The sequence below is a fragment of the Myotis myotis genome, unplaced genomic scaffold (assembly GCF_014108235.1).
Source record: "Myotis myotis isolate mMyoMyo1 unplaced genomic scaffold, mMyoMyo1.p scaffold_m19_p_2, whole genome shotgun sequence".
NCBI lineage: Eukaryota > Metazoa > Chordata > Mammalia > Chiroptera > Vespertilionidae > Myotis > Myotis myotis.
In genome coordinates this window covers 63328731-63344517 of record NW_023416324.1, presented here as the reverse complement: position 1 = coordinate 63344517, position 15787 = coordinate 63328731, and the positions used below count along the sequence as shown (strand labels likewise).

At 38.8% G+C, this 15787-nt stretch overlaps 1 protein-coding gene across 1 annotated transcript in view; it reads left to right on the top strand.

The window, feature by feature from the left end:
* The window catches only part of COL24A1 (collagen type XXIV alpha 1 chain), a 304137-nt gene that overhangs the window by 139463 nt on the left and 148887 nt on the right, over positions 1-15787 (top strand). The window contains exons 24-27 of the mRNA XM_036348461.1: positions 8814-8867; positions 9846-9899; positions 10819-10872; positions 12475-12528. Of these exons, the coding sequence (XP_036204354.1) occupies positions 8814-8867; positions 9846-9899; positions 10819-10872; positions 12475-12528 (216 nt within the window). The remainder of the gene's footprint in view (positions 1-8813; positions 8868-9845; positions 9900-10818; positions 10873-12474; positions 12529-15787) is intronic.

The following is a 15787-nucleotide window of genomic DNA, read 5'->3' as shown; positions in this document are numbered from 1 at the left end:
AAAGAAAAGGAAAGAAAAGAAAAGAAAAGAAAAGAAAAGAAAAGAAAAGAAAAGAAAAGAAAAGAAAAGAAAAACGTGACCCAATGTGATGTTACCTGCAAATAACATCTTCACCGTTTTGGAGAGCTTTCTAGGTTTCTCTGCAGTACATTTTAAAGATGCTCTCCTACACTTGAGCCCTAAAAAATGACATGTATCAATTAAGTGCTCTTGCAAAGAACCATCATCCAACCAGTTGACAGAGAAGTTCAGAAGCATTTGTTGTTGTCTGAGAGAATAAAGACGGTCTCTTGAAAACATTCTTCTTCCTCTCTGATCTCCCTTTTCCCTTCCTTATTTTTTCATAATTTATGCCAGCCCACATGTGGGTGTGGGACTAGCCTGTTCCATGTCTCTGCCTACCAGTCTTGTGGTGGCTTCTTTATATCCTCTGTTATAGGACTTCTGTTTAGCTAATTTCAAGCAGTTGTGAATGATGGTTGTTTTATAGTTTTGTTGTAATTTTGATGTGGTTGTGGGGAGATATATCATATTTACCTATTCTGCCATCTTGACCAGAAGTCCTAAAAGATTTCAAATACCTTTAAATACTGGAGTGCTTTTCCTTTTTCTTATGATTAAACTAGTGGCCTGGTGCACGGATTTGTGCACATTGAAAGGAAATTAATTAGAAGGTGGTCGGCAGGGCAGGACTGGACGAGATGATCCAGACACATCCTGGAGCCAACCTCCTGCGGTCCCTCCCTGGCCAGCCGCACCTGGGGCGGGGCCAGGACTAGAAGGGCATCTGTGGAGTGAGTGGGGTTCCTCTGGCAGGTGGGGGTCCCTCAGCCTGGCCTGGGGGGATCAGGCTGAAACTGGCTTTCTGACATCCCCCAAGGGGTCCCAGAGTGTGAGAGGGCACTCTACAAAGTTGCTGTTGTACAGGGTGTGGAACACAAACACAAGTGTGCAGTAAACCAGATTCGGGCCGACAGTGCTCCAGCAACAACATAACCCATGGCCAAAGGTGGAATTGTGTGGCCCTGCGAGGAATCATGCTCCCTCCTCTCTGGTTCTGGGGTGCGTCACCCGAGAACTGCCCCTGCCAAGTCACTGCAGCTAGGCAGCTCCTCCGCTGAGCGTCTACCCCCTGGTGGTCAGTGCTCATCATACCTACCAGATGATTGGACAATTGGACAGTCGGATGGTTGCTTAGCCTTTTATGTAGAGAGATTATAGAATTTTAGAAATGCAAAGTATAAGAGGGGTTGTCTTATCTATTCTCCTTGCTTTTTAGAATTGGGAATAGGGGACCCAAACTGGTTTTATGACATGCTTCAGAACTGGAAATCCAAACTGAAGCTCATGTCTCTAGACTAGTACTCCACCAATACCATGCTGTTATTTTCCTCATTTTTAGGTACAGAGATTATTGTGGAAACCAGGGTTGATGGAAGAAATCTGACAGTAGATTTTCTGATTCTAATTTTATCTTTAGGTGGAGTCCACAAAATACTCAGAACTATGAGTTCTGCATAAAAGAAACACAGAACTCATTTAATGTTTCATTTGTGAAAACTATGTGTTGTGATTATAAGCATATATTCTCCTCTGTGAATGATCCTGCTAGTGATTAGGAAGAGCTTGAAATTCAAATGTTTTACAACACTATTGCTATAACAGGAGAATTCCTCTTATTTCTCATCCAACTTACTTTAAAAAAAATAATAACTTAAGAAGTTCAACCAAAATAGGTGATAGCCCTGTACCAATATTCACTTCATCACCTTTGATTTATTGCCAAGGGATTCTTTTAAAAGAACAGAATATGTGAAGAACGTTGCCAGGCAATTTAGTGCAGGGAGAAGAGCACCAGTTGCCTTTCTAGTCTCAAGTCTCTCATAATATAAGCATGAGTAGAAGCATCTGTTGAATAGACATTCCACACATATTCTTTTAATAACTGCCAGGCCCTCCTGAGGCAAAACTTTATTCTGAACTCTTATTTTATGACTACATGTATGGTCCAAGGGAATGAGAGTCAAATAATTGTTAGAGAAATGTCAGAGACAAAAATCTCCATGTGGGTACTGAGCAGACCATTCAGTGGTAGGAACCTGTGTATCCAACTGTCAAGTGTCTGAAGTAGAGAAACTGTGATGCCCAAATAAACTGTTGTCCAATCTGGAAGCTCTGAAATAATAAAGTGCTTGCGTATATTCTCAAGTTAACTAATTATATAAAATATTCCATGTTCTTTATTAATGCCTAGCATGTATTATATTCTCAAATAATGTTTGTTAACTAAATGAGTACATGAATTTATTTTATGGTACTTCTATACTTTTTTAACAATGTTACTGATACAAGCTTATTATTTAATTGTCTTTTCTTTTGTTAGTCACCAGTGTTTACAGATAGTTTATCTTTAATTTTCAGAAACTATAAATTAATAGGGCTAATTTGGCATAGTTTTATTTTCAAAGACTCAGTAGGTAGTACAGATAAGGAATAATCATTTTTATTGACTTACTAGAGGCCTGGTGCACAAAATTCGTGCATGGGGGGTGTCCCTCAGCCCAGCCTGCACACTATCCAGTTTAGGACCCCTCAGGGGATGTCTGACTGCTGGTTTAGACATCCAGACACCTTCTCGCAATCTGAGACCATTGGCTCCTAATTGCTCGCCTGCCTGCATTCTTGATCGCCTCCTAACTGCTCTCCCCTGCCAGCCTGATTACCCCCTAACTGCCCTCCCCTGCTGGCCTGATCTCCCCTTAACTGCTCCCCCCTGCTGACCTGATCTCCCCTAACCGCCTCTGCCTTGGCCCCCGCCACCATGGATTTGTCCAGAAGGACATCCAGAAGATGTCTGGTCTAATTATCATATTACCCTTTTATTAGTATAGATACTCCTGCCTCATTCCATAAAAAAATAACTAACAGAGCTACCCATAGCCTATTTTCAGTAAATTGTGATGTAGCATAATCTCTATGCTTCATTGTTTCCTCAGTTGGTTTATTTTAATTTCTTAGGCACTAGATATTGGTATAGTAAAATTTTCTACATATAATATAAGCTCACCTCACTTAACCTAAGAGAAGTAGGCTTAAATAATGTTTTTAAAATAAGTCAAATATTCTGAAAAACAAATTATAATAAGCTATAATTTTTTCTGACAAGGTGACTTCAGTCTTTGGTGAGTTCTAATAACTTCCATCCCCAAACTATCAAGAAAAGATTTATAACTCAGTACAAAGGGAAAGAGATGACTATCTCACTCCAGGTGCTATTTCAGAGTCTCCCTCAGGTTGGATTTGGGATACATCCCAAATGCCATTTTTTTTGTTTTTTTTGTACTTGGGACCGGGGAGCCAATCTCCAGAAACCACATATATGCAAGTAACAAATTCTTTCCTTTTAGAAAACAGAATAAAACATTCTGTTTATCCTAAGAATGCTAACACTAGTTACCCAGGTATTAAAAGTCGGTTTAGGGTGTGTACCTTAGTAACCACACTACTAAGTATGACAGTTATATTTTGTGTTCATCAAACATAAGAGAACAGTGAATATAGGTAGGAATTCCTCATGTTTTTCCAGAACCTCAGGCTTTGGTTAAAAATGGAATCTGCCCTTGTTTACTAGTTCAGACATAGTCTACTTTAGAGATTTCCAATCTTTCGAACAATGAAGATAGTTTTTACAGACCAGCAAGTAGTAGTTGTGCTTTTATGTAATTAGAATACTTTTCAGCACCTCACTGACACTTTGCAATAATTCCAGGACCTTCAGTGGTTAGAGCGCCACAGTTAGGGATAAACTACAAGTACAGTTGGGATACTGCAGAAGAAGTCTGCTGGGATGGCATTTTGCTACAGGGTATTATAAGAAGCAACACTTTTGAAAAGAGGACCAGGAAGTAGGGTTGGGAGAAGTCAATCTGATACAGACCCACTAAATCTCAACAATCCCTATACGAAGCACTTAATTCATTATAGTCCAGTGTGCTGGCTTGAATGGCTGGGCTTTTATACTCTAATTCAAGTAGTCATTGTATATGGGCCACCCTGAGAAGAGTATGCCTTTGATCAAGAAGGCCCTCCAAAACTGAGGCAAACTTTGAAGCTGATGACAGCTTGGGCAAGACATTCTCTTTTGAAGGAGTCTCTGGGTGGCCCATCTTGGTGTTCACCACACTTTACTCCTTGTGTCATTTGGAGCCACTTCTCCATAACCTTTCAGGATGCTGCTCCTTTAAGGTTCTGGTGGATTTTCTTCCAGAGGAAAACAGGAGTTAGTGGTATAAATTATAGCACCTCATTCTGCAGTTGATTTTAGGAGCACAAATGATAACAATCTTCTCCTTTCCAATGATCAGAGTAATTTAGCTGTGCCAAGATGGAACTTTTTTTTCCTTTTTGCTGTGGTGCCTGGATACAGGGAACTTAAAGTGCTCAGGAGGCAGCCATAGAACTCTTACTGTGTCCTCTTTGGAGAACAGGACCTACATCCTGAAGAGTTCCATTTTGTGGGAATGGGAAGTACAGGGTCTCCCACAGAGACATTAGGAGTTATAGTAGGTAGGGCTAACTCTGCTTCTACCAATGAACATTTCCTATTGAAGATATAGCACCATATAAATACCTTTAATTCAATGTACTTTTTCATCCTTTGGAATGGTGCTCTGTCCTCATTAAGTATAACCTCCTCATTGGCAGTTTATCTCCACCTTTCCAGTGCTCTGTTGGGTTGACAGCTTCTTGTTGTCATGTGATCTATTAGATCCCATGAACATAAGCCCTCTTCCACATCTTAATTGCTATAAAATGGGTTTTGTGATCTGACACATGTTTTGGAGATCCTGTACGGTAGATTAGACACTTTGTAAGCTCTCACATACTGCTGCTAATTGAGGCCTGAATGTGAGAAATATCCCATTCCCACAGTGTATGTCATGTCTATTAGAATAAATCTTTGACCCTTCCAGAGTGAACTTGCCCACAGTAGCTGGTTGGTCTTCTGAAGAATGTCAGCGTATCACAGGCTCCATGTTGTTCTCTGTAGTTGGCAGTTTGGATGTTCAGTGGCAGCAGTAATTAATTTGGCCTTATACACAGGAACTTGATGTCTGGGCCCATGAATTTCCATCTCTCCAAACATGTCCCTTCTATTCATATGGCAATCCTCTAGCACTGAAGTGACTGATGACCAAGACTTGCTGATGTCAACTTCCTAAGTCATTCCATTTCTTTCCAAGTTCTCATCCATTATTGACCATTTCTGGTAGGTGTTAATAGTTGATAGAAAAACCTTTGCACTTTTTGTCTAATATACCCATCCACATGTCTTTCTCAAATCTTGTCCCCAGTCTTACAATAGTCTTCCTTTCATGGGCCTAACCAACCAGCGGAGTCACTTACAAATACCCATTAATCTGTACATACTCTAATTTCAAGCCACTGCTCCTTGCCACAAAGTGGATGATCTGAAGCCCTGCCAGAAACTCTGCCCATTAGAAAGATGTCCCCTTGCCACTGTCTTTCTAGGCAACCCCGAGTGAAGTTACAGTCAGCTTCCATCTATTTTCAGTTTGTACCTATATGTTAACTGTCTTCACCAGCTCAGGCTGCTGTAATGCAACGCCACAGACTGGGTGGCTTCAATAACATTTATTTCTTACCTTTCTGGAGTCAGGAACTCCACAATCCAGGTATAGTGACAAACTTATATCCAAACACACAGAAGCTACTGAAATTGTTGTTAGTGGTCACCACCAACCTTCTATTTGCCAAATGCTGTGACTGTGTCTCAATGCCGATCCTTCTCAACCCTGCCCATGGAACACTGATTTCTCTCTCCTTGAAACATTTTTCTCCCTTAACTTTCTGTGCACATTCCTCATTCTCCTTCTGACTCTTCTGTTTTCTTTTCTCTTATTTCTTGCCTCCAAAGAATCTTCATTAAGATTCTCTCCTGTTCCTTGTCTGTTACTGCTGTATGTACTGCTTCATTACAATTTTTCTATGGACTTATGAAGTAATAGTTCAAGATAGACTCTTAAGAATCACAACTGTCTCATGGCTAATTATTCATCTTTTATTTAACACTGGCCTCTCCCTTGAGGTGTTGTTTTCATTGTAATACCATTGTTGTAAGAGTCATTACACTTAACCTGGACTGCTTCTGACTACATACCCATTTTCTGTCCTTCTCATCTCTACACAGTGAATACAGCCTTGTCATTCCTCCTTTACTCAAACCAACAACATTCTTATACAAAGACAAATTCTTCTGTAAATATCACAAATTTCTCATTTGACATTCAAAACCCTTAATAGTACATTACCAATATGTTTATATCAGTTCTTTCTTGTACATATTCTGTATCTCAAACAATCTGGATTTGATTTATGTTTGCTAAGTGTTTTACCATTTGCTACCTCCCACCTTCTGTTCAAATCATTCCATTTTGAATATACTTCCAACATTTCATCTCGTCAACAGTAAGCCATACCTCAAATACTGCCTTCTCTGTAAAGCCCTTCCTTATGTTCTCAACAGGATATAATATCCCCTGCCATTGCATTATATAGCATTTTACTTTTTCTTCTCTGAACTTACAGAAAATATGCATTTACCTTGCCTAACTTATTAGATTATGAACTCCTTTGTATATTTCCCCATCTTTGCATCCAGGGTCTATTAGATGGGCAAATAAATGTGTTTAATGTAATTTTCTTCATATTATTTTGCATTTATTGAACAAGTTGATTTGTGACCTAAACCAGAAACAGTTCCATGCTTTTTATGCCAGCTATGTGAGTTCTGCTTGGTGCTTTCTTATATTTTACTAGAGGTCCGGTGCATGAAATTCGTGCACTGGGGGGGTGTACCTCAGCCCAGCCTGCACCCTCTCCAATCTGAGACCCCTTGGGGGATGTCCAACTGCCAGTTTAGGCCCCTCTCACAATCCGGGACTGCTGGCTCCCAACCGCTAGCCTGCCTGCCCGTCTGATTGCCCCTAACTGCTTCTGCTTGCCAGCCTTATCACCCCCTAACCACTCTCCTGCCAGCCTGATCAATGCCTAACTGCTCCCCTGCCAGCCCAGTCACCCCTCAACTGCCCTCCCCTGCCGGGCTGGTCCTCCTCAACTGCCCTCCCCTGCTGGCCCGGTCACCCCTAACTGCCCTCCCCTGCAGGCCATCTTGTGGCTGTGGGTGCCGCCATCTTTGAAGGTGTGGCAGTCAATTAGCATATTCCCTCCTTATTGGCGGTGGGCGCCTCCATCTTTGTGATGGGGTGAAGGTCAATTAGCATATCCCCACTTTATTTGATAGGATATTTCTTTGTTGAAGTTATCACTGTGTTTATCCATTCTTCTCCCAAGTTTGTGACCATTACTTTAAACTCTTTATTAGGTAAACTACTTATTTCCATTTCACCAAGTTTCCTCCTAGAGTTTTATCTTCTTTCCTTTTTTAAAATTAAATCTTCATTGTTGAAAGTATTACACATGTCTCTTTTCCCCCCCATTTGGACATATTCCTCTGCTTCTTCATTTTATTGACTCTCTGTGTTTGTTTTTATGTATTAGGCTAAAGAGCTACCACTCCAGTCTTGAAGGAGTAGCTTTGTGTCGGAGATACACTTATTGTTCAGCTTGCCTTAGCTCTCAGTTGTCTGCAGAACCCTCCTGATTATCGATCTCAGCACCCTGATTTACTCTTGATCAGTCCCAGTTGCTGAGAGTGTGCCAAGACCTGTTAGTGTTCCAAAGGGAGGGGCCTCCGTCAGCACATAGTTTCAAGTTGATTGGAAGCCACTCTCAGGCAGCAGCCTTCAAGGTTTGCAAAAATATGTGGTCCTATGAAACCACAGTGATAAATCCTGCTGGCCTCCAGACCAGGGGATCTGGAGGTATCCCCTAGGCAACAGTTGCAAAAATTGGGCTTCCACATGAGTGTAGAAGCTCCTTTCTGGGTGGTGTCAGTGAACTGTAGCAAGGCCAAGCGAGAATGCAAAGTTGGTGTCCCCTGGGCTATGTTTCCTGCGACAGCTCTGTAGCCTCTGGATGTGTGGCAAACTTGAAACCTGCCCCTGATGCCAAAGCTCCAGGACAAGTAAACAGGCCTCATCATAGGGAGACTGGGTGTGTTTCAGCCTGCTGTCCTGGGGTAGTAGCCTGTGAATAATTGTCTCTCTGGTTGTCTGAGTCCCATGGGTGAAGGGGGTCAAGAGGCACAAATTACCCATCATAAAATAAATGCCACGGGGGTGTTATGTATAACATGGTGACTATATTCAATAATATTGCATTGCATAATTGAAAGTAGCTGAGTAAATGTTCTCATCACAAGAAAAATATTTTGTTACTTTGTATGGTGATGGATAGTAACTAGACTTATTGCTGTGATAATTTTACAATGTATACAAATATTGAATCATTACGCTGTACACGTGAAACTAATATAATTAATATTATATGTCAGTTATACATCAATTTAAAAAGAAAAGCTGTGAATACATCACTTTTTATAAAATTTGCTGGATTATAAATTCCACAAAGACAGGGACTATGTTTGAATTTGAAACTCAGTGCCTTTCAACACAGGGCCTGTCACACATTAGACATTCATATAGATCTGTTTATTGACTCAATAGATTAATTAATTCTGATGTGAAGTTAAAGGCTGGACACCTATACTAGAGGAGATTTTACTCTAAGAAAAAATTTAGGATTGGTTAGAATGGTACATAATGATTTCAGATGATTTAAAACAAGATGCTATGTGAGCAATGCAATATATGTATATTTTTTTCTAAAAGGGGCCTGTTGGTTTACCTGGAGAAGTTGGGATGATTGGAAGCATTGGTGAAAAGGTAATTTCTTTCATTATTTTGTTCAGTAGTGAGACTGCTAAGCTATACTCAAAGGATAGGCATTCATATGATATATTTAATGTTAATTAGAAATCACTCCTAATTTCAAACACATTACCTATACTGAATCTTTTAAATATTTTGAAATATAGCTAATAGTATATACAGGGTGTCCCCAAAATGTGTATGTACTTTGAATAATTACAAAGTTGGTGTTTGTTAACATACAGTTCATTTTCAATTTTTAAAAGAATCAACAGAAATGAATAATTTCTTTTGATCAATGCCTGTCTTCAAACCAATGACCATTCTGCTCCAGGCACTGCTGATAATGCGCAGCAATGAAATCACAAACATCAAGAATCATTTCATTTGGTATTTGTGCATCCTCAATTCATTGACTGTTGCCGGTTTTGTACCATAAACTTTATCTTATGTATCCCCATAAAAAGAAAGTCTAGTGGCACTTTAGGCTAAATTTTCTTTATTCAAAATTTAGTCTGGCTTCACCCATTATTTCAGATCAGTTTAACCAGAAAAGAAGTGAAAATTAAGTGAGCTATCAGCTGTTAAAGTGTATTTACATTTTTGGGGGACACCCTATATGTTTCTCTTTTTTAAAAATCTTTATTGTTGAAAGTATTTCATAGATTTCCCTTTTCTCCCATTAACCTCTTCCAGCCCTCTCCAGTCCCTTCCTGAAGCACCCACCACCCCATTGTCTATGTCCACAGGTTATGCATAAATGCATACAAGTTCATTGGTTGATCTCTTCCTACCCACTGTCCCCTGCCTGTATATTCTAAGTTTTAAATTTTTGGATAAAATAAAAAATTTTTAAATTTAAAAAATACTAGAAATTAGAATAATGTATGCATGTAAGTTATGATTCTAATGGACAGTTTTTCTGTCTAGGTGTAGCTCAGTCATGACTAATTAACCTGCCTCAATGTTTCTCTTCTCTCTTTGTACTAAAAGGGAGAGCGTGGAAGTCCAGGCCCAGTAGGTCCCCAGGGAGAGAAGGGTGCTATGGTAAGAGCTCAATGATTTGAAAGATATGTTTCCAAAGAACATAACAAAGTTGAGGCATTCCAGAGGTAGAATTATCTTGGATGCAATATAAGTAAATGAAAAATACTATTTTATAGTAAATTACCATTAGAATTTTCTTCTTCTTTAAACAGTTTACCTTTTAGAATGCTGTATGAAAGGTAAAAATCTTTCAAATCAGATGGCTTGGTCAGATATTTTTAAGTGTGACAGAAACTAGAACAAATGATTATTATCAATAAAAGAATCTTGTTTTCAGAAAATATAATGGCACATAATGCTGTCTACAGTTTTTTTTACCTAAGTTATTCTTTAGTGTTTTGACTTTTATATTATCAGAAAAGCAGTATAGGAGTTTTTGTTGTTGTTTTTTAAAACTATCTCCAGTTGTTGTCAGCTAGAAAATTTAACATGCCCATAAATTAATCAATTTTAGGAATTATTGCCTCCTAAAACACTCCCTGAATCAGTATCAATACCATAGAGGGTATGGTCCTCCTAAAATTGGGTAGCCAGAATATTTGTACATATTGGCACTCATTAATTATTAAATTCCATGACCTCTGAAAATCATGTGATTTCATAATCTATATAACATAAAGTTCAGAAAATAAATGAATATTCTCTTCTCTATAGGTTATAATATGTGATTCTGGCTAGTCAATTTCTTTTCCAGGCAAAGAATTTCTAATAAAAGGATATGCAGCTTTTATGTAATTATTTTTTTTATTTCTATTGTCTGTGGAACATTTCCTACAGTCTCTTACATCTAGGATAAGAGAGAAAGATCTTATCAGATCATCACTTTTTATTACTACTTATAATTTACTGGTTTTTCTTTAATGAAAATAATTAGGTATAATGGAAAGTTTATGTCTTTTATATTTTATTCAAATTATAGGGATATCCAGGTCCTCCTGGGGTCCCAGGACCCGTGGGTCCACCTGGCTTACCTGTAAGTACAGAAAAGACTTTATATCCCTTCTAGAATGTCTGTTTAGATTTAAACCCATCATTTTGGTTATTCTATGTTTTTATGCAAAATAAGTAATGTGTAAAACAGAGGGAGGCTGCTTCTCTCCCCAGTCAATGCAAAACACTCTAGAATATGTCATGGTGTCTTGAACTTCCTACCTCTACTTGTTCCATAAGCTTCTGCCTGCTTCTAATAGTACAACCAGTTTCAATTCTGCTGCCTAAAACTAAAAAGACATTTAAACTTTCTTTTGAATAACCACATATTAAAAAACAGGGTCAGTAGACAAGATTAGAAATCAGACCAATTGGATATATAAATCACAAGTAAGCATAAGTTCCAACATTTTTAAAAGAAATTTGCAAAGTATTTTCAACCAAACACAATTTATAGAGAATCTACCTTTATTAAACAAAACGGGAGTTTTTCAAAATACTCTGTTTTTGCTTAGAGAAAGAAAATGAAATCTTGTCTCTTAAGGGATACCGTTTGCTTATCAAAATTTAACTATGTTTGTCAACTTAAATATGAAAGAGGTAAGCCTTTATGTTCCCTTAAGCAAAACTATTCTTATGAGAAATAATTTATGCTGTATTGTGAAGGTGCTTTTTTGAAGAGAAGCCCCATTTTACAGTATAGTGAAAGATGTGGTGTTGACTTCTAAAATTAGGAATACTGATCTAGGGACACAGTTGCCAATCTTTTTACTAACATCAGATAATTAATAAATTTGATATCTTGTATAAGTTCACTGGTTTTATTTACCTAATGTTATATAGATAAATAAATTTGTTTTCTAATTAAGTCTTTATTGAAGACTATAAGGCATAAAATAATTCATTGTAATTGACTAAATAGCAACTTAATCTTTATTTACAGGCTATTTTTGTGGAATGTTAATTGGAAGCACTTTGTGGCTTTTTTCATAGTAACAAAAAAAATCTATCTTTGTGTTATGGGATTGTCATAAATGTCTAGAATAATGGGAAAGAAATATCACTGTGACGGCCATTGCTTCTTTAAGGAAACAGGCAGGTTAGACTGGTGTCTCCCTCCACTACTGATCCATGTATGTTCCTCCAGAAAACAACTCGTGAATATTAAAAGCTTCCCATTCTTTGTTCAGGGTGTAAATGCCCAGAAATGAAGCTACTCCAAATAGTAGGAACATCAAAAGCACAATATTGGGGAAGGAAAAGATGGTGTTAGTGTTTTTTTTTTTAACTAAAGCATATTTTTAAGGAGACTAATCAATTTTTATATGTGTTTTCTTTTTTTCATTGACTTCAGAGAGAGGGAGGGAGAGGGAGAGAGAGATAGAAACATCAATGATGAGAGAGAATCATGGATCGGCTGCCTCCTGCATGCCCCACAACCCAGACATGTGCCCTGACTGGGAATTGAACCATGACCTCCTGGTTCATGGATCAACACTCAACCACTGAGCGACAGCGGCCAGGCTAATCAATTTTATTTTAAGAATTCCCAAGGGGAGTTACATGTTTTAAGAAAGGGTATAACTACTATTCTAATAACATTCCTATGAATCGTATAACTGATATTAAAATTTTCATCATATAGGGTCATGTTGGGGCAAGAGGACCACCTGGAAGTCAAGGTCCTAAAGGACAAAGAGTAAGTTATCTAATGAAGGAACTAACTTCATCTCAAAAATTACTTCCTAATGATGTGTTCCACAAAAGTAACTTTATATATTCCAGATTGTGCTGAGACATTATTGGATTTTCCCCTTGTTTTCATTATATTAGGTGAACTACCTACATTTATTGAAATAATGACTCAAAATCATTTGTATTTATAAAACAATACATTTCTGCTATGAATTTCACTAATTCATATAGAATTCTTCTTTCTTATTCCCTGCTTCATTCTTTGAGCGAGCTATTAATGTGAAGATTTTTAAATAAATTCTTAATTTACTCAAAAGAGGCTCATATAGCAAGGAATAGTAGTATCATAACAAAATAAGGGCAATGAGAAATGGAATGAAGCTATATGGAATGAACAAGAAGTGATATGATCATGTGCAGAATTAAATGAAAAATCTTACTCCCTACTTTTTTTTATTCTTTTAAGAAATCTTTATTGTTCAGATTATTACAGTTGTTCCTCTTTTTCTTTCCATGGCTCCCCTCTACCCGGTTTCACCCCACCCTCTGCCCTTACCCCCCCCCCCCATCCTCATCCATAGGTGTACAATTTTTGTCCAGTCTCTTCCCACACCCTCCACACCACCTTCCCCCCGAGAATTGTCAGTCCACTCCCTATCTATGCCCCTGATTCTATTACATTCACCAGTTTATTTTGTTCGTCAGATTCTTTATTCACTTGAATTTTAGATTCACTTGTTGATAGATATGTATTTGTTGTCATTTTATTGTTCATAATTTTTATCTTTACCTTTTTCTTCTTCTTGTTCTTAAAGAATACCCTTCAGCATTTCATATAATACTGGTTTGGTGGTGATGAACTCCTTTAGCATTTTCTTATCAGTGAAGCTCTTTATCTGACCTTCAATTCTGAATGATAGCTTTGCTGGGTAAAGTAATCTTGGTTGTCGGTTCTTGCTATTCATCACTTTGAATATTTCTTGCCACTCCCTTCTGGCCTGCATAGTTTCTGTTGAGAAATCAGCTGACAGTCTTATGGGTACTCCCTTGTAGGCAACTGTTTTTCTCTTGCTGCTTTTAACACATTGTATGTGGGAAACGTAATTATACGTTTTACGTATTTATACATTCTACCAGTGTAGTAGAGCGTGGGACACATATTAATACGTTTTTTATAGACTAGTGGTAGAATGCGGGTAATGTATAAATACGTAAACTAAAGTTATCGTAATTTTACTGAACGTTGCCATTTGTGCAAAAAATTAGCAAAAATGGCCCGCGCCACCTGTTAGCGCGCGATAAAAACTACCCTCAAACAATGTGTTAAGATTCTCTCTTTGTCTTTTGCTCTTGGCATTTTAATTATGATGAGTCTTGGTGTGGTCCTCTTTGGATTCCTCTTGTTTGGGGTTTTTGCACTTCCTGGGCTTGTAAGTCTATTTCTTTCACCAGGTAGGGGAAGTTTTCTGTCATTATTTCTTCAAATAGGTTTTCAATATCTTGCTCTCTCTCTTTTTCTGGCGCCCCTATAATTTGGATGTTGGTATGCTTGAAGATGTCCCAGAGGCTCCTTACACTATCTTCATAGTTTTGTATTATTTTTTCCTTTTGCTTTTCCGGTTGGGTGTTTTTGCTTCTTTGTATTTCAAATCTTTGACTTGATTCTTGGGATCCTCTAGTCTGCTATTGGATCACTGTATATTATTCTTTATTTCAGTCAGTGTATGCTTAATTTCTAATTGGTCCTTTTTCATATCCTTGATGGTCTCACTGCATTTCTTGGAGGTTTCTAGAAGATTCTTGAGTAACCTTATAACCGTGGTTTTGAACTCTATATCCAGTAGTTTGCTTTCCTACATTTCTTTCATGTGTGACCTGTTTCTTTGTCTCTGCCTTTTGGCTGCTTCCCTGTGTTGATAGAGTGGCTTTGTGTGCTAGGCGTCCTATAGGGCCCAGTGGCTCAGCCTCCCCAATTACCTGAGGTGGACACTCATGGTGCATCCTTTGTGGGCTATGTGCACTGTCTTGTTGTAGTTAAGCCTTGATTGTTGTTGGTATCACTGGGTGGAATTGACCTCCAGGCCAGTTGGCTGTGAGGACCAGTTGTGTCTACAATGGGAGAACTGCTGTGCTGGAGACACCCTTATGGGGCAGGATTTACTTGAGTGAGGCTTTGGCACTCAGAGTCTGCTCAGGTTTTTAGGCAGAGAAAGGCCAGGCCATTCATATGCAAAAGCCTCTGCACTTGGGTGGGGATGTAAATTGGGTGGGGCAGGGTCTCAGGGAATCACCAGGGCGGAGCAAATCACAATGGCTGCCAGTCTGCTCTGCCTCGGAGAGGTCCCGGGGTCTGTGTCCCGCAGCCCCGTGCAGGAACAATGACCGCTGCAAGCACCTCTGCGAGAAAGCCGCCCTCACGCTCTGGCCTGATGCCAGACAGTCCAGTTTCTCTCGTTATAAGTCTGGGTCCCCGAATTCTCACCCAGAACTGGAGTTCAGAGCAGTTGGGAGCTTGTTTCTCCCTCCTGATTGAAAAAGACAACAGCGTACCCAGCTGCCAGGCCCTTTCACATGTACCTCCATACCTCCACACTTCCGCACCTCTGCACCTCCTACCGGACTCAATGTGCTTTGCTCTTCCCTTCTAGTTGTAGAATTTCCACTCAACCAGCCTTCCCTTGGTTCTGGATGGTATATGTTTTGTCTTTTAGTTGTAGTTTTAATGTGGTTGTGCGGCAGCAAGTTCAGGTGTTTACCTATGCCGCCATCTTGGTTGTCCCTCTCTACTTTTTAAACATTAAACCTTTTTTTTTCTTTAAAGAAATAAGAACCACAATTTGTTTCATGCCTGGCACTTTTATATATACTGTATTATCTAACTTAATATTCAAAGCCACCCTAACAAGGGGAGGCAGAATCTCAGATATTATATTTCAGGCAAGGAAACTGGGGCCCAGAGTTTCAGTGTATGACCTTATACACACACAGAGAAATGGTACAACTAGGATTCAAACCTTAGTGTGTCTGACTCCAAAGCCTACACCTATCCAATACTGCATAGAATATTAAGGAGTATTTTTCCCTTAATTAATTTGAAAATGTGGGCTTTAAGAATTCTTTTTTCTCCCTTGACTGTATCTTGATCTTATAGGTAGTGAAGAAAATACTTAAAATTTCTATGAACGTGGTCTCCAACTGACAAAGGTTAAAAGCAAAACAAAAATTGCTCTTTCACTTGGCACATGGGAGATAAGTGTTACGAG